This window comes from Gopherus flavomarginatus, chromosome 4 (genome assembly GCF_025201925.1).
Source record: "Gopherus flavomarginatus isolate rGopFla2 chromosome 4, rGopFla2.mat.asm, whole genome shotgun sequence".
Lineage (NCBI taxonomy): Eukaryota > Metazoa > Chordata > Testudines > Testudinidae > Gopherus > Gopherus flavomarginatus.
The window spans coordinates 39,103,075-39,117,807 of NC_066620.1; the positions used below are offsets into that span (position 1 = coordinate 39,103,075).

Here is a 14,733-nt window from a genome sequence, read left to right on the forward strand (position 1 = left end):
TCAAGAATGACCGCATTAACCTGGGGCGGTCGGGTTTCACTGGGAGCACTGGAGGTTATTCTGGCTTGTGTTCAGAACAGCAAGCCCGAACTCCAGGGGTCTCATTTCAGAGGAGAAGGCGGAGAGAGGAGACACTGCAGCGTCAGTTCAGTGAGGCCACCTTAGCTGGTCACGTTGTATCAGGCCCCACTCTTCACTAATGCATTGTGTTCAGTCAGCCCAGTCAGCCCATTCTGCTGTTAGACAGTTGTGCGCTGGAAAGGATCAGCTGAACTCCTGCACCAGAAACTTACACTCCTTGGGCTAAGGCTCCCCGCGAATTCTAACAATAAAACAATGATTATAATGTACAATGGCAATTCGCTTAAATTGGGAAAACGCCGATCGTGGTCTCATCCTTCTGCAGACCTCCCTCCACCAAGCCCCCCAGAATAACCCAGTTTCACATCCCCCCTCTGCTCAGTTCAACAGCCTTTTCTTCTTTCAAGCGACGCTTGTTAGCATAATCGAGTTACCCGCTACATATCTAAAATCCTTGTCCCCTTAAGGAACAGAACACTGAAGCGTAGCAAAAGCTTTGAATTCTTCCTGTACAAAAATAAATAAATAAATAAACTACACGAAACAACAACCTATTGTGTTTGGTTTTATTTAGTTCCTGGCAATGATCCTCTGACATGTTTTGATTTTCCAGTGGGGTCAGGATCTCAGCTGTCCCACTACGTGCAACCTTTAACGGCACAGACCTGCCCGGAAAAAAAAAACAGTTCGAAGGTGCATTCCGCCCAGTCCTAACCCCCCCTTGAATTAGACGGGCAGTTTTGCCAGAGAAAGGACTGCAGGACAGGGCCCTGATAATCTGAGAAGTGCACAGAGCGGCTCCTAGCCCGTTGGTTTAGGGACGGAACAGAAATAAGGCAAACACAAATTCCTAGGTTTTGGAGGAGACAACGTTAGCCCCAAACCCTGGCAGAGCTCGTTCGGTTTCATAAGAAAGAAACCAAGGGTCGGACGGTAAATATTTCAGGCAATATCTTCTTACCCATTTCTAGCACGTCTCTCTCTTTGATTGTAAGGGGAATGATACTTAACAACTGACGGCACCGTGTGACCCTGTCAATGGAATTGTTCCTTTAAAAACCTAATCAAAATACTCTGAAGGGAAATTATTTGGATATGTTTTCTTCCTCCTTGTATTTATAAGTTACACAGTATACCTGTGGCTTTTTGCCAAACGCTCGTCTAGTCAGAATATTATTAGTTGTAAAAGTTCCCAAGAGAGTTTCTTTCTATCCATACATACAAAAAGAAAGGTTATTGAGAAATATAACTAATAATATATATTATTTTCTTCACGTCTTTCTAAAAGTTTGTAAACATCCAATAAGATAATTCTATAGTGCTAGCTCTAGCTATAAATCCACCTACATCTATCTATGTCTAACTATATCTAACTGCATCTATATTATACATAGTCATATATTATTTACCTGCATAATATTATATATTATACTAAACTATTTACTATAGAATAAATACATTGTAGATAATAGATGTAGAGACATATATACAGTATAAATATTTGCAGAAATATGTATTATTGCTCGATACAGGAGATCAAGTGAATAAGTTAATGTCTTCAGAGAAAATATCAGAGGCCTGCAACTTTCAAGAAATATTAGCTTCTAAACTGAAGTGATGTTGGCATCACCGAGAAGGAAAGCTGGCATTGAAATAGCTGCAGTATTTGTAGCTCATTTTATTTTATTGCAATTATTTTATTAAGACAGATCAGCTCATGTAAAATAAATGTATTCTATAAAGTGACGTAATCGCGTGTTTAAAGGCAGACTTGATCGGGGACGGATTATAAAAGCAGCATATTGATAATACGTTCTACTTCATCCAGCATATCCACATTTCATAGTGACTTGTTTATACTCTGATGGTCTAACAGAATATTTTGCGTTTAACAATTATTATGCATAATTTTTTATCCTTTCTGAAAAGCACTTTTGCTAATTACACATCCAAATGTCTGGCTGGAATGAAAATGTGAGGATCTTCAAGCCACTGAGAGTCAGCGATTCAAGGAAAGAGATTTGAAATGGATCCTAACTTTTCCTACAAGCATACAACCGTTAAAGGCCAAGTAATATTTCCCCACTCCTGGTTGTGCATGTTTCTTTAAAATATATTTGAATGAAAGAGCTCATTTGAGAATACAAAGAGGGTTATTCTGCTCATTTGAGTCTCACAAATCATTGGGGTTTTAATTGCCTGATGGTATAGTTTTGGTATTCTCTTTCTGCTGATTTCTTCCAACATATTTGAAGATTTCTGAAAACCAAACAGGGTTGTGCAATTTTAAATATACGTGCCACGAATCTGCAATTGCGTTTAAATGCAACCAGATACATACCACTTAACAATAGAATTGCGTTACGTTTCCACAGCTATTGGGGAAACGAATTCGCATTACATCCAAAAGGCAGTCTGCTTAATGTAAAGTGAAAGTGCTTATGGAGGTCCCTGCGTGTAGTCTCTGTACTCACATTTTAGGGTGCTTAAGAAGAGAATTTCTTAGATCTAAGTCCGTACAACAGGTTTTGACATCTCCCTTCCGGCTAGGATGAACAGCTGCTCTCTGCTCCCCATTCAAATTCAGCTGCTGTGGTTATAAGATTCAAGCAGAGGAAAGCAAAGTCAGGTATAGTCTCATAAATTTGCAACAACAGAAATGGGAGGAGGGAAGACCTCTCTAGTTCTTTTATCTTTTCCCACAGTTTTAATTGAGAAGGGACTAAATAATACCATATTCTTTCATTTAAAATGCTCTCGCACTCTGTGTGTGTAAGGGGGGGGCGGAGGAGAATGTGCGTTTCAGTCATAGTTCCTGTTCTGTTTTGAATAACTTTTGGAAATGGATCCTACTATCTCATGATTTTACGATACAGCCTGTATTACAAGCTACACGGACATTTAGACTCAGTATGAAACCTTAACCTCTGAATTATTTTATTTGCCAACAAACACAATTTGAATCCTGCAGAATTTGCCATCATATTAATCTCAGGCTGTGGAGTGCTCAAACTTAAAAAGAAAGAAAGAAAGAAAGAAAGAAAGAAAAGTATGCGAAATGGTTCTTTTAAAAGCCCATTGTCTTGTTTTAAACGGTTTTGATCTATTTCACCCTATAGATGAACCCTATATTTTGTATTCACGTTCTGCGATTTAGCACAAGTAGAGCCGTTTGCTGTGGATTCCCTATTTGTAACCCTCCTGAAAACATCGCACAGGTAAAAATAGATGGAGTTTCCAACTCCTCTTCACACGAATAATAGAAATAAAGGAGCAGGGGACGCAGAAAAGAGCGCGATGAACAAGGATCTAAAGCGGGAACAGCAGGTTTCCTTCCTGACACGGGATGTTGTCAAAATGAGTGAAGATCCTGTGCACTCTCCACTTAACGTCTCCTTTCCGCGTTCGCTCTGCAGAAACTGGCAGTTGTGTGGGGTGCACCCCGGGCTCGGAGCGTGATCCGATCCACCCCCGGGCACAGCAGGAGTTTGGCTGCAAAGGGTAGGACCCACTTTGCAGGAAGCTGGTGGTCTTTGTCCGTCCCCTGTGCGACTCAGGGGCAGGTTCAGAGCCGCACCCTGCTGCCGCCCCTTCCCCTGGCGGTAGTTAGCTTGGCCTCTCGGCGCCGCTGGCTTTGCTGCTGGCTGCAGACGCCGCCGCCGGCGAGCTGGCTGCGGATGACCCGCCAGCATCGCTTTCCCAGGTCCACCACGTCAGTTTCACTGGAGGCGAATACGCCAATCCCGGCAGGCCTGAAACCGGCTCCAGGTTGGCCTGTCTCCCTCCCGGCCGCCACCCCTGCTCCTGCTCCTCGGCTCACCCCGACCTGCCAGCCTCACTCCACTTCCGGGGCCCCCTCAAAGCGGAGGGGTTGGACTGAGAGATGGGGTGAGCGCTGGGGGGGTCCCTGGGTCTCTCCTCGCTCGTCACCTAAATCACCGAGGCAAGGGATGGGGTGGGGGTAATCTGCGTTAACCATATATCACTGGGGGAGCCCACAACCGCGGAGCCCTCTGGTGTTCTCACAGCCTGGGTTAGAGATGGCGTGGAAGGAGCTTTCCCCAACGGCCTAAAAGGGAGAACAGATGAATGGTCTTAAAAGGTGCCCTTTTTTGGTACAATATAGTATTGAGAGTAATAATACCCTAGGGAGATTACTCCGGCTGGAACTGAGCTGGGTGAGACAGGGAATTTTCTGCACCTTAAAAAGTGGCTTAGTTGTCAACCGCTAAAACGATACAGAAATGTGTGTGAGCACCTGAAAGAATATAACCTACATTTATTCATGCATCTGACCAAGTTATTCTTCTACGGTGGATGGTTTACATCTATTCTAGTCCCTAGTTCATCGTTCTAATCTCCCTGTCGGGTCCTCTCAGATAGACAGATGTGCACAAATAAGTGAAGACTAAATCCGTGCCCCGAAGAGTCTGCAAATTAAGACTTCCAAAGGAACTGAAGATCTGCTTTAGAAAGTGTCTTTTACCCCTAACTTTAGCACTTCTCATGGCTACATAACATAGCCCTAGATGTAGAAACATTCCCCTCTTCTAACGTAGAAATATATACACAGAATGAAATTATTGCTGCTATTACCTTATCCCAAGATGGAACTTCATTTTAAAGGTTGTTGATAGTTGACTTTGAAATATATGGTAATTCAGAGTTAAATACAATAATTTCCTCGGTCCCAGGCGCCCGGGGCTAGGTCTAGTAAGTGTGTAAATGGGATCATGGATCAAAAAACTGGGTTGTACATATGGGACCTTTAATATTTATAAAACTGCCCACTTTAAAAAAAATAAATAATCCCAAATCTTACTGATAAGGAAACGCCTTGTGGCAGTTGAAACCCAGCGAGAACTCCATTTCCTCTCGATCCCAAACAATGGATTAATTTTGCCTCCAGTGTTTGACCCAATGTGAGCGATCTGTAAGAGGCTTTCGCAGGAGTTTCATTGCAAGGAAGGTTCAAAGACAGAAGTGCTGGGGGACGTGTTGGTGCTGCAGCGCCCCTGCTGTGAGAGTCTGTGACCAGCCCGCTTTCTCTGGCGGGCCCTCCCTCCCTCTACGGGTGTTTGCTGCGTCAATCACAGCGGAAATTTCTCTCTTTCTCTCTCTCTTGCTAATATCTCAGCTCGCGGGGCCGCCTCTGAGTGGATCAGAGCAATCTGTCAACCCAGCCGGGGAGCCACCTCAAAACAGATCAGGTTACCTCTGATTGACGGCGTCACCATGGCAAATAATTTGACTAAAACTATTGTCTTCTCCTGGCAGTCCCCGGGTCAGATAACTGGACCAATCAGAGCGCGGATAATCACTTTTCATGCCAGCTTAGAATAATATTATTTAAAAAAACAGAGAGAAGAGGAGGAGAGAAAGGAGAGAGAAGAGGGGGAGCTGGACTTAACCACTATATTATGTTGAATCCTACAGTGAAGGGGGAGGGGGGCGAAAAAAAGGGAGATCCCAACTCGGCGGAGGAGGGTGGGGGTGGGAGAGGAAAGACACCACCACTGTGAGCGCTGCTGATACCAGACAATAGAGGCACAAAGTTACTCTCCGAACTTGGACTTACAAAAAAGTTTTCACGTTCGGTCCCCGCCTTTGATCCTTTTTATGCTCAGCTGCTGATGGCTGCCGACTGCAGAGCGGAGCTGTGACTTGTGCTGGAGCGTAAGTAGCCGCTCGGGCAGGTTATACATCCATGATTGGTGCTTCTCTCGCTGTCTGTCGGTCCAGGTCTATGTGGCCGCTTTGTACAAGTCCGATGATTTAGATCGGGGCGGAGGAAAGGCCATCATGTCGATGCTCCCCACTTTTGGATTCACCCAAGAGCAAGTGGCCTGCGTCTGCGAAGTGCTCCAGCAGGGGGGCAATATAGAAAGGCTGGGGCGGTTCCTCTGGTCCCTACCTGCCTGCGAGCACCTCCACAAGAACGAGAGCGTCCTCAAGGCCAAGGCTGTGGTGGCTTTCCACCGGGGCAACTTCCGCGAGCTCTACAAGATCCTGGAGAGCCACCAGTTCTCCGCTCACAACCACCCCAAGCTCCAGCAGCTCTGGCTCAAGGCGCACTACATCGAGGCGGAGAAGCTGCGGGGGCGACCCCTAGGGGCAGTGGGCAAGTACCGGGTCCGCAGAAAGTTCCCCCTGCCCCGCTCCATCTGGGACGGCGAGGAAACCAGCTACTGCTTTAAGGAGAAGAGCCGGAGCGTGCTGCGGGAATGGTATGCCCACAACCCCTACCCGTCCCCTCGGGAGAAGAGGGAGCTGGCCGAGGCCACCGGGCTCACCACCACCCAAGTCAGCAACTGGTTTAAAAACCGGAGGCAACGCGACCGTGCTGCTGAGGCCAAGGAAAGGTACGAGTAAGTACCCCCTTCTCGCACGGCTACTGTCTCCCGGTGCTTGTCCAGCCCCTTCGCAGCCTGAGGTCTGTACCCAGGCACAAACTCCCCCCACCAAAGTCGCTGCGAGCTTTTGCTTTTCTTCCCCCCGAGCAAGGACTGGGCCCTCCTTTACTCTGGACCTCCAGATAATCGCTGCCCTTAAACATCGCAGGGCCTGAATTCCTTCACACATTGGGGCTTCCTTTTTATTCGCTCGTTTGCACTTCGTGGCCCTTCGGTTTGGGTTTGACACCACTCACCAGACAAACTGGGCGTTTTGATGCAGTATAATCGTTCACCGCCTTTATATCCCTTGATTTTGATTTTATTTTATTTTATTTTTGGACGCACACAAAAAATAAGTTGCTAATGTGCCTAATCCACTTCAGAGGGTTTTAAAGGAGTAGGATAAAAAATATAATAAGAGAGAGTGGGACCAATAACACCTAGTTAGTGAAGAATACACGGCAAGTTAAAATAAACAAGAGTATTCACCAATACAGACCGGCGTGTATTTCCACACCCGTGGAGACCTTATTTCCAGAATGTTTCATGTAGGACTTTATGTCTTTTAAACTTAAGGTATTTTGACTATCTCATGTGAGATACTTTTTAACTGGTGATCAGCAGGGGCATTCATCAGCCCCACGTGTATAGCCTTAAGTGACAGGAGCCCAGTTTATTCAGCAAATGTTAATGCACTTGAAGTTTCAAAGGAACAGTGTCTGTGGGTGCATTCACCTGAACCAGGTTCAGATAGAGGGGAAGCTTTTAATGAGACTGAATGGGGACGAATAATGCGAAAAACCCTGTAGACCAGCCCTGTGCTGGAGGCTTTTCCATCCGTATGTTTATGTATAACTCCTATATTTCAAACGGTATCCTATTGTAAAGATAATTCTGTGGAAGTGCTGGGATTGATAGACTCCAGCCTTGAAAATACCTGGACCAATTGTCCAAAGATTTAGATCTCACTCGGTAGGCCTTGGCACCGATGCATACACCACAGTCTATCCATTACATTAACAGAACGCTCTCTGTATGTACACCCAAACATTCCCCATGTAGGGGTTTTTGGAGAGTTGACATACTTTTTTCCTCGTGTGTTAGCAAACTTAACTTAACTTAATTTAACTTAAATGATGACGCCGGGCCTAGTCATCCTTTCTGTTTACTTTTGGCAGGAAGGACTGAACTCTTTTACATTTTCTCTGGAGTCTAAGCGCATCCAGATACAGTTATATCACACCAAGAAAACAATGTTAACCCTAATGGCTATACCTTTACATCGCGGCACTTTACCTTTAGAAGCAGAGCCAAATGGTTTAGAAAAAAGTGTCCCCAAAATGTACTTCTTAGAAGCAGAAACTAGTGGCTTCTTTGCAGAAATGCAGCCCTGCCACTGTAACACTTTGCAGGGCTTTGCACCTCTGTCGGGACAAATCTGATCGCATCGACACATTCTTCTCTCATTTGTCCCCGTGCCATCTAACTGACTTCAGGGAAATGACTCTGGGGTAACGCAGAACAGCATTTGGTCTCCACACTGTAAATAGTATTTGGTGAAATTGTTCCTAATGTCAGATACAGGCTGAGAGCAGGAAACCTGCACATAATATTTAAAGGGACAATCTCCTATCTTGTTAATTTGCGTCCCTATCCAAATCGACGCTCCGCAGGCATAAAGTATAGGATTTTCTAGTACTTTCAATAGGGGATATTTTCTGTATTAGATGAAGAGAAGACAGTATTAATCGCCGGACAGCGGTTAATGTCTTGGGTGGGGGAGGTACTGTTGGGCGTTTTTTCCCCCAATAGTTCCTATGCACTATTGGAAACTTGTCAGGGAAGCGAAATGCAGGATTCCTAATTCACAATATGTACTTCTGTATGTATACACAAGACATTTGAAATCGCAAGTCCATAAGGGTTTGATCATTTTGGCGGTTTTGGTAATTAAAAGTATTGAAAATCTACTGCAGACCATTCGCGGAATGTCTTAAAGGTGACTTCATTTTCAGTCTATGTTGAATGTGCTTGAGAAATGTTAAACACCGCATACAGCTGATTAGATTTACGCTTAGCTGTGATATTCAATAAGGTTTGGATTCTGTACAGATTTGCTCCATACCTTTCCCCAAACGTGCTAGTGCTTTAATTTTCTTTCAAATCCCTGTAAGTGTTGGTTTTATTAGATGTCAGAAATCCTTTTATTGCTGATAGGAGGGACTCACCTTCAAATATCCAAAGGAAATGAAGGTTACATTTGTTCCTTTCACTTCTGAGGAATCAAATTTTAAAGGTCTCCAGAGACAAATAAGTTTTTTGACATAGAAAAATACACTCAACCTGACATTACACTCTAGGCGTCGGAAAACAGACCTTTCGTGGGATTGCCATTCTGTCAAGCAACTTCTTCAGATAGAGCTTTCTTTTCTAATTGTATTATTTTGGTACTAAGCGTCTCCAGCCACATCGTGCAGCGCTTGCCGAGACCAGCTCACACTGAAGGCAATCCTTTAACTTCGCTCAGTAAAACCTGAAGGATTTGGACCCTTTGTCATACATAAACTTTAAATATAAATACACCGCTGTACCAAAGGGCTGTACGTAGCCTACAGGGGCCTTTTCCCTGTGTATCAACATCACATTTGCCCTCTAACTTTCAAAGTAACAAGTACAAGGCTTTGAAACCCATCAGAAAATTCCCTGTGTTGCCCGTTAACACGGTCATGAAGATTCTAACAATTCTCTGTCTCTTATATACATATGTGAGATACATATTCTCTCTCTCTCTCTCTCTCTCTCTCTGTGTATATGTATTTGAGATAATGTTATGTCTCTGTTATAAAGAGACTATTCTTTTGGCTAAGCAGAGCAAAATTTGGCTCCCATTATGTGTCAGTATATTTGCGCTCTCCGTCTAATATCGACCAATAAAAGAAATAGAGGAATGTAATGAGGCGGGACATTTCCTTGTAGGACTCAGGAAATAAGCACGTCAATTCTGTTCGCTTTCCTTCTTTTACACATGCTTGGGACACGTTTTCGGGTTTAAACTTCCCGAGAAAAAAAGGAGTCGAGGTGTCGAGTTATTTTATCAAAACCAAGACTTATTCAGATGACCCTATCGTGTAAGGCTGATCTGCGTAGGCTAATGAGAACACAAATTGAGTATGTTTGCCTCTCCAGGAGAAGGCGTGGATGAAATTCTGCTTGTATAAGTCCTGTCTCCAGGAGTAATTTTAAAGTGAAATGCCCCCCTTTTTCCTTTCCTTGCCCCATCCCCCCCAAAGCTATCCAAACACTTTGCAGGAGATGGATGGAGAAAATGACATTTTGTCAAAATGACACTTTCTGCGGGGCTAGTGGAAAACTGTTTACAAGCTCTGCAGACCTTAGACCTTTGTGCCAGACGAAGAGGCCTTTAAGGTTTGCAGAGTTTGTAAACGGACTGTAGGTTTCAGTTACCCTCCAATTGTCTTCCCTATGAGCCCACACCCTGCAGTCCCTGCAGCTGCCTGTCTAGCTCCAGTGTTACTCAGTGCTGTATCCACTCGCTCTAAGATCTCCCTCCCTCTTATATTTCCTATAGGGAAAACAACGAGAATTCCAACTCCAACAGCCATAATCCGCTCTCAGCGTCAATGAACGGGAATAAGACAGTTTTGGGCAGCTCAGAAGACGAGAAGACGCCGTCAGGGACCCCTGATCACACTTCTTCCAGCCCAGCTTTACTGCTCAATTCGAACCCAGGCCTACAGCCGCTCCATGGCTTGGGTCACCCCCAAGGTCCTAGCGCCATTCCGGTACCCAGTGCGGATCCTATGCACCATCATAGTTTGCAGGACTCCATTCTCAACCCCATGTCCTCCAACTTGGTCGACCTTGGCTCTTAAAACTATTTACACGCTCCCCTCACCACATCCCTTCGGTTTTTTTTTTTAAATCTCATTTGAAACTTTTAAAGTGATGATGACACATTCATTAGTGGATCTGTTGTCTCTCTTTGGGTGGATGGATGGATGGCTGTAGCTGTTTGGAAGGTACTGTGCTAGGCTGTATGCAATTCTGTTGTGACAAAAGTCTTAAGGGTTGTGCAAAGCTGGTTTCAGACATATGGACTGTTCGATAGGACTTGTGATTTAAGCCTAATGCTAATATGGTTCTATGTAGCAACTATTTTTTCCAACCTGAACTTCACAAATCTCTTGGAATTTTAATTGAGCAGTCTTGTCTGTGTATGATAAGACACCTTGTATTTTGGGGGAGCGTAAGGCTGCTGTTTACATGCCTCCGTGGAAGACACCCATCGCTCCCGTACTCCTATTGTGTAGTGATATATCCGTGGCAGGTGTACAATGTACAATTACAATTAAGAATACAACAGTTTCAGTCAAGTTATAGCAGCAACACGCGCTCTAGGTAGACTCTGTAACTCCCTTGTAGCTGACGCTGTGCAGAGAGCCAGGTTCTTTCGCCTTGTCCCTGTGGTGCTTTTGCCATTTGTTGGGTGGGAAAGGAACTAATGGCCCGATCCTGTCGCCAGTTGAAGTCAATGTTAAATGACCCCATCGACCTCAAACGGGGGCAGATGTGGGCCCTAAAAAATTGCTGCTCATTGTTAGACCTAAACGACAGTATCAACCGCGAGTCACTCGACTTTAGTTTTGTTTATTGTTTATATTATGTGAATACGTTCTTTGGGAAATATTTCTGCTTTTATTTTATAATAAAATTTAGAAATCTAACCCAGTGTGCAGTACTTAATTTGCATCTAGGTTGCTTTCGGTTTGCCCCAGTCTCTAAAATACCAGATGAAGCCAATCGCACAATTTTGTGCTGAGTTCTGGCTCGTGGTACCTTCTCCATCACTATTCATTCGAACCCAATTTCTGCGTCTGAGCCTGTTGTTCCCATACTAGCAGATCTGCCATTGTCTGAAGGAATTTTGTCTGTCTAGCATGGGATTTTGATAAGATTAAATGATGTACTGTAGGGCCAAGTTGCTTTAATCAAAGAGAAATGTGCCTCCCTTACACATGAAAAGTAGGAAAGTTTAAGGGGCTTCTCCAGCTCTCGTTACTCTGAAAGCAGATCATAATGTAGTGTCTTGGTGTGACACTATTTTGATTAGAAGACTCGAGGCACAAAGTCTGAAATGGCAGCGTAGTCCTTTTTAGTTGCAATTCTTTGACAGGGGCTTTCCAGAGCAATTGCTAGAAGATGAGCGCCAGTTTCTCTACTCTGAGTCTTGTTAACTGCAAAACGCCAGAGGCGCAACCCGGAACCCTTCTCCGTTTTCCCGCCCCTTTCTCCCTGATGAGAGAAGGGTCTGTGACTAGCCCTCCCCGTCCCCATCGGATGGTCACAGGAGATTAGCGGGAGAGCCAAAGTGAAAGAGTCGATTTAAATCTTGGGGTGGGGAAACATCTGATCGCTTTACGGTAATCGACTATCCCCTCCCCTCCCCCCAGTTCACTCTAATCCCCCAAGAGGGAACTTTGGGGGTTTCTGCAAGGCAGTGTCTCCAACATGGAGACAGCTGGGAGTCCACAACCAGCAGCATCCTCTGAGCAGCCATCGTGTGGGCCTGCTCAGGCAACACTCCCAGCGGATCCCCGCAGGAGCTTTGCCTTCATAAGGCGTCCTGGGTCTCCCACTACGGCTTGAAGCCGGAGTATTAACAGATCCCCTCCCCTCCAACACACACACACACACACACACACACACACACACCTACGCGCTTTCTCTCTCTCATACACACACACACGCACGCACACACATGCCTTGTCCAACCCTTTGCGAGAAGAGGGAGCTGCGGCGGTGAGAGGCTGGGGAAGGGGTAGAGGCGGCTGTGAGAGGAACTGAGGGGTACTAGGCCGGTCGGAGAAGAGGGAGAGGGGGGCAGTGTAAGGCGGAGAGGGCGGCAGGCGGTGTGTGAGGAGGTGAGAAAGGCAGAGCTCAGCAGAGATGGGACCCTGGCCCTAGCGATCCCATGGGATGGGATCATTATCAGAGGGAGGCGAGAAGAAGCGAAATCATCTTTACCTGGGGTCAGTATTTGGGTCGGGTCGGGAGCCCTAAGTCCCCTGTCCCCACCCACCTCCCACCCGGATCTGTAGCCCTACGCACGAGCCTCTCTCCGTCTCCTCCAGCCCATGGCTGGCTGGGGGGGGCGGGAGGCCTAACTGCAGAGTAAATGGAGAGAGTCAGTATTAAAGTGCCTCTTACGCACATAGCGATCCCACGCTCCAGCGTGTCCTGCCAGGGCTGTGCTCATGCTGCCCACACCTAGCTGCAGTCGCCAAACTACTGACACAAACAGAAGGCGTTTGCACTGACTCGCGACACTGACTGTCTTTCACTGTCGTTTCCGGTATCCCGGTGACATCCGACAGAAATACATGGGAGCTAAAGATGTAGGTAACACAACCAAGCAAGCGGCTGAGTGCAGCACTACAGGCGGAAGTTCATTCTCTAGGCCTTTTTGTAAATTACACCATAATTTGACTGCAAACATCATTTTGGATACCTGTCTATGAGACGGATACCATCAGCAATCCATGTCAGATATTTTTAAGAACAAGTCAGAATTAGAGTTGCACCGCTCACACCAGGTTTAATTAAAAGATAAGAAGCGGGTTTGGTTTCATTAAACGTTTAATAGATTTTAATGACAGAAGACATCATTGTGACAATCTAGTCTGACCTCCTGCACAGAATTTCACCCAGTGATTCCTGCAGGAGACCTTCCAGTTCTCTGCCAGTGCTTTAATGTAATAGATGGTCTATTTAAAAAAAAATCTGAAAGGTTGCAAAGTGGTTTTTTCTTTCTTTTTGGATTGCTGCTAAAATTCATTTCTCCTGAGTTCTGCAAAATAAGACAGGAACACTATGCGGCTTTAAAGGGAGAAGAAATATGTGTCCATCAGCAAAGATCGCATCCAGCTTTCAAGAACTTACTGAAATTTCAATCAACTGACTTCAGGGGGAGTTTTTTTTCTGCATAATATCCGAATAAGCTATTTTAGGGCAACACCAATTCATATATGTACTTGTAAGTGAGGTGTCCTACAATACGTTTCTCTTAGGGTCCTGTCAATGGGAGTCATTTTATTGATTTCAATGGGAGTGGGATCAGATCCTAAAGCAAACGCCTCTTCACCAGTTAAGAATCAAATTACTTTAGTATGTTTTTAATTCAGTTGGTAAACAAAATATTTTGTGCTCCCCCCCCGGACTCCTGAGACTTGGGAAGTTTTGTGTAAACTTCCCCCAAATTCGTGCTCTTTGTGTTAATATATTGCGCCTGGCAATTTGTTTTTCAACTGCAGAGCTCTTGTGGACAATTGGATTTGTGTGCCATAGTGTATCTTCTATTTTTTCGTCTTATGCTGAGCTACTTGTGTGCATCTGATACTCTTAACTATGGATTTTAATCCTTTTAAAAGAAACATTTTGCAAGAACTAACCTCGATGTTGCCTAAGATTACAGAAGATTCCCCGAGTTATCTAAAATAATACACGCATGAGTGTCAACGATTCTTTCATTCACTTATATGTAGTGATAAAAATCGAGTTTGAAATCAACGAAGAAAAATGACTGGGCTAATAAACCACAGCCTCGAAGCAGAAAATAAAACCCTACGGCTTTGCCTGCAGTAGAAAAATAGGGTTATTGGGGAAAGAGTAGAGCCATAAGGAGAACGCTTAAGGAGCCGGTAGGAAAACAGGATGGGGTTTCGGTGGTTAATACAAGGTCATATTGCTCAGATGAAAGTAAATGAACGGATAACAGGGAGAGAAAGACCCTTTGAAATCCAGGGGCGATGAAAACTTCTGTGGATTGTGGAGAGGATCATATGTATATACAGTATGGAGAAGGGACGGGAAAACGAGCCTTTCAGCTCAATCATAGTGAGTTAAAAGCAGAAATCTTGCTGTAAAAGAAGCTGGAGGGCAATCAGGACACACTCTTCAGCTTACAGCCAGGAGAGGGACAGGGGACGGATGATAGAGTTATGTAAAGTGAGGCTCTCCGTTTAACTTCATTGTATGATGCAACCTGACAATCCCTACATGTTAAGACTCACTCTAGCAGACTGCACTTGCCTTTAGTAATTACGTTTTCTAAATTAGCTCAAATCCCCAGATTTTCCACACACAAAAAAAAGTTTTGCAATAGATGAATATGTAGAAAGTGACGTGACTAATCCTTGGTTTTAAACAGATTAGTTATGATTCAGGAGCTTTATGTTAC

General features: G+C 44.8%; 1 protein-coding gene and 1 long non-coding RNA gene across 4 annotated transcripts; one reads left to right on the top strand and one right to left on the bottom strand.

The window, feature by feature from the left end:
- Nucleotides 1-658: 658 nt before the first annotated feature.
- On the bottom strand, nt 659-5,739 carry LOC127050255 (uncharacterized). Of its 2 annotated transcripts, none has more exons than XR_007774180.1 (3): nt 5,660-5,739; nt 2,552-2,671; nt 659-746 (listed from the first exon to the last, which is right to left on the bottom strand). It is a non-coding gene; the product is annotated as an uncharacterized LOC127050255 (long non-coding RNA). The 2 variants fall into 2 exon arrangements; XR_007774179.1 differs by lacking the exon at nt 5,660-5,739 and adding an exon at nt 4,904-5,036.
- Nucleotides 5,740-5,870: 131 nt separating this feature from the next.
- Nucleotides 5,871-11,168, top strand: SIX2 (SIX homeobox 2). 2 transcript variants are annotated; one of them, XM_050951941.1, is made up of 2 exons: nt 5,871-6,449; nt 10,066-11,168. In XM_050951941.1, the coding sequence occupies exons 1-2, from the start codon at nt 5,884-5,886 to the stop codon at nt 10,367-10,369; spliced, it is 870 nt and encodes a 289-aa protein (XP_050807898.1). In that variant the 5' UTR covers nt 5,871-5,883; the 3' UTR covers nt 10,370-11,168. The 2 variants fall into 2 exon arrangements, with proteins under 2 accessions (XP_050807898.1, XP_050807899.1); XM_050951942.1 differs by having other exon boundaries at nt 5,871-6,443.
- Nucleotides 11,169-14,733: the final 3,565 nt, after the last annotated feature.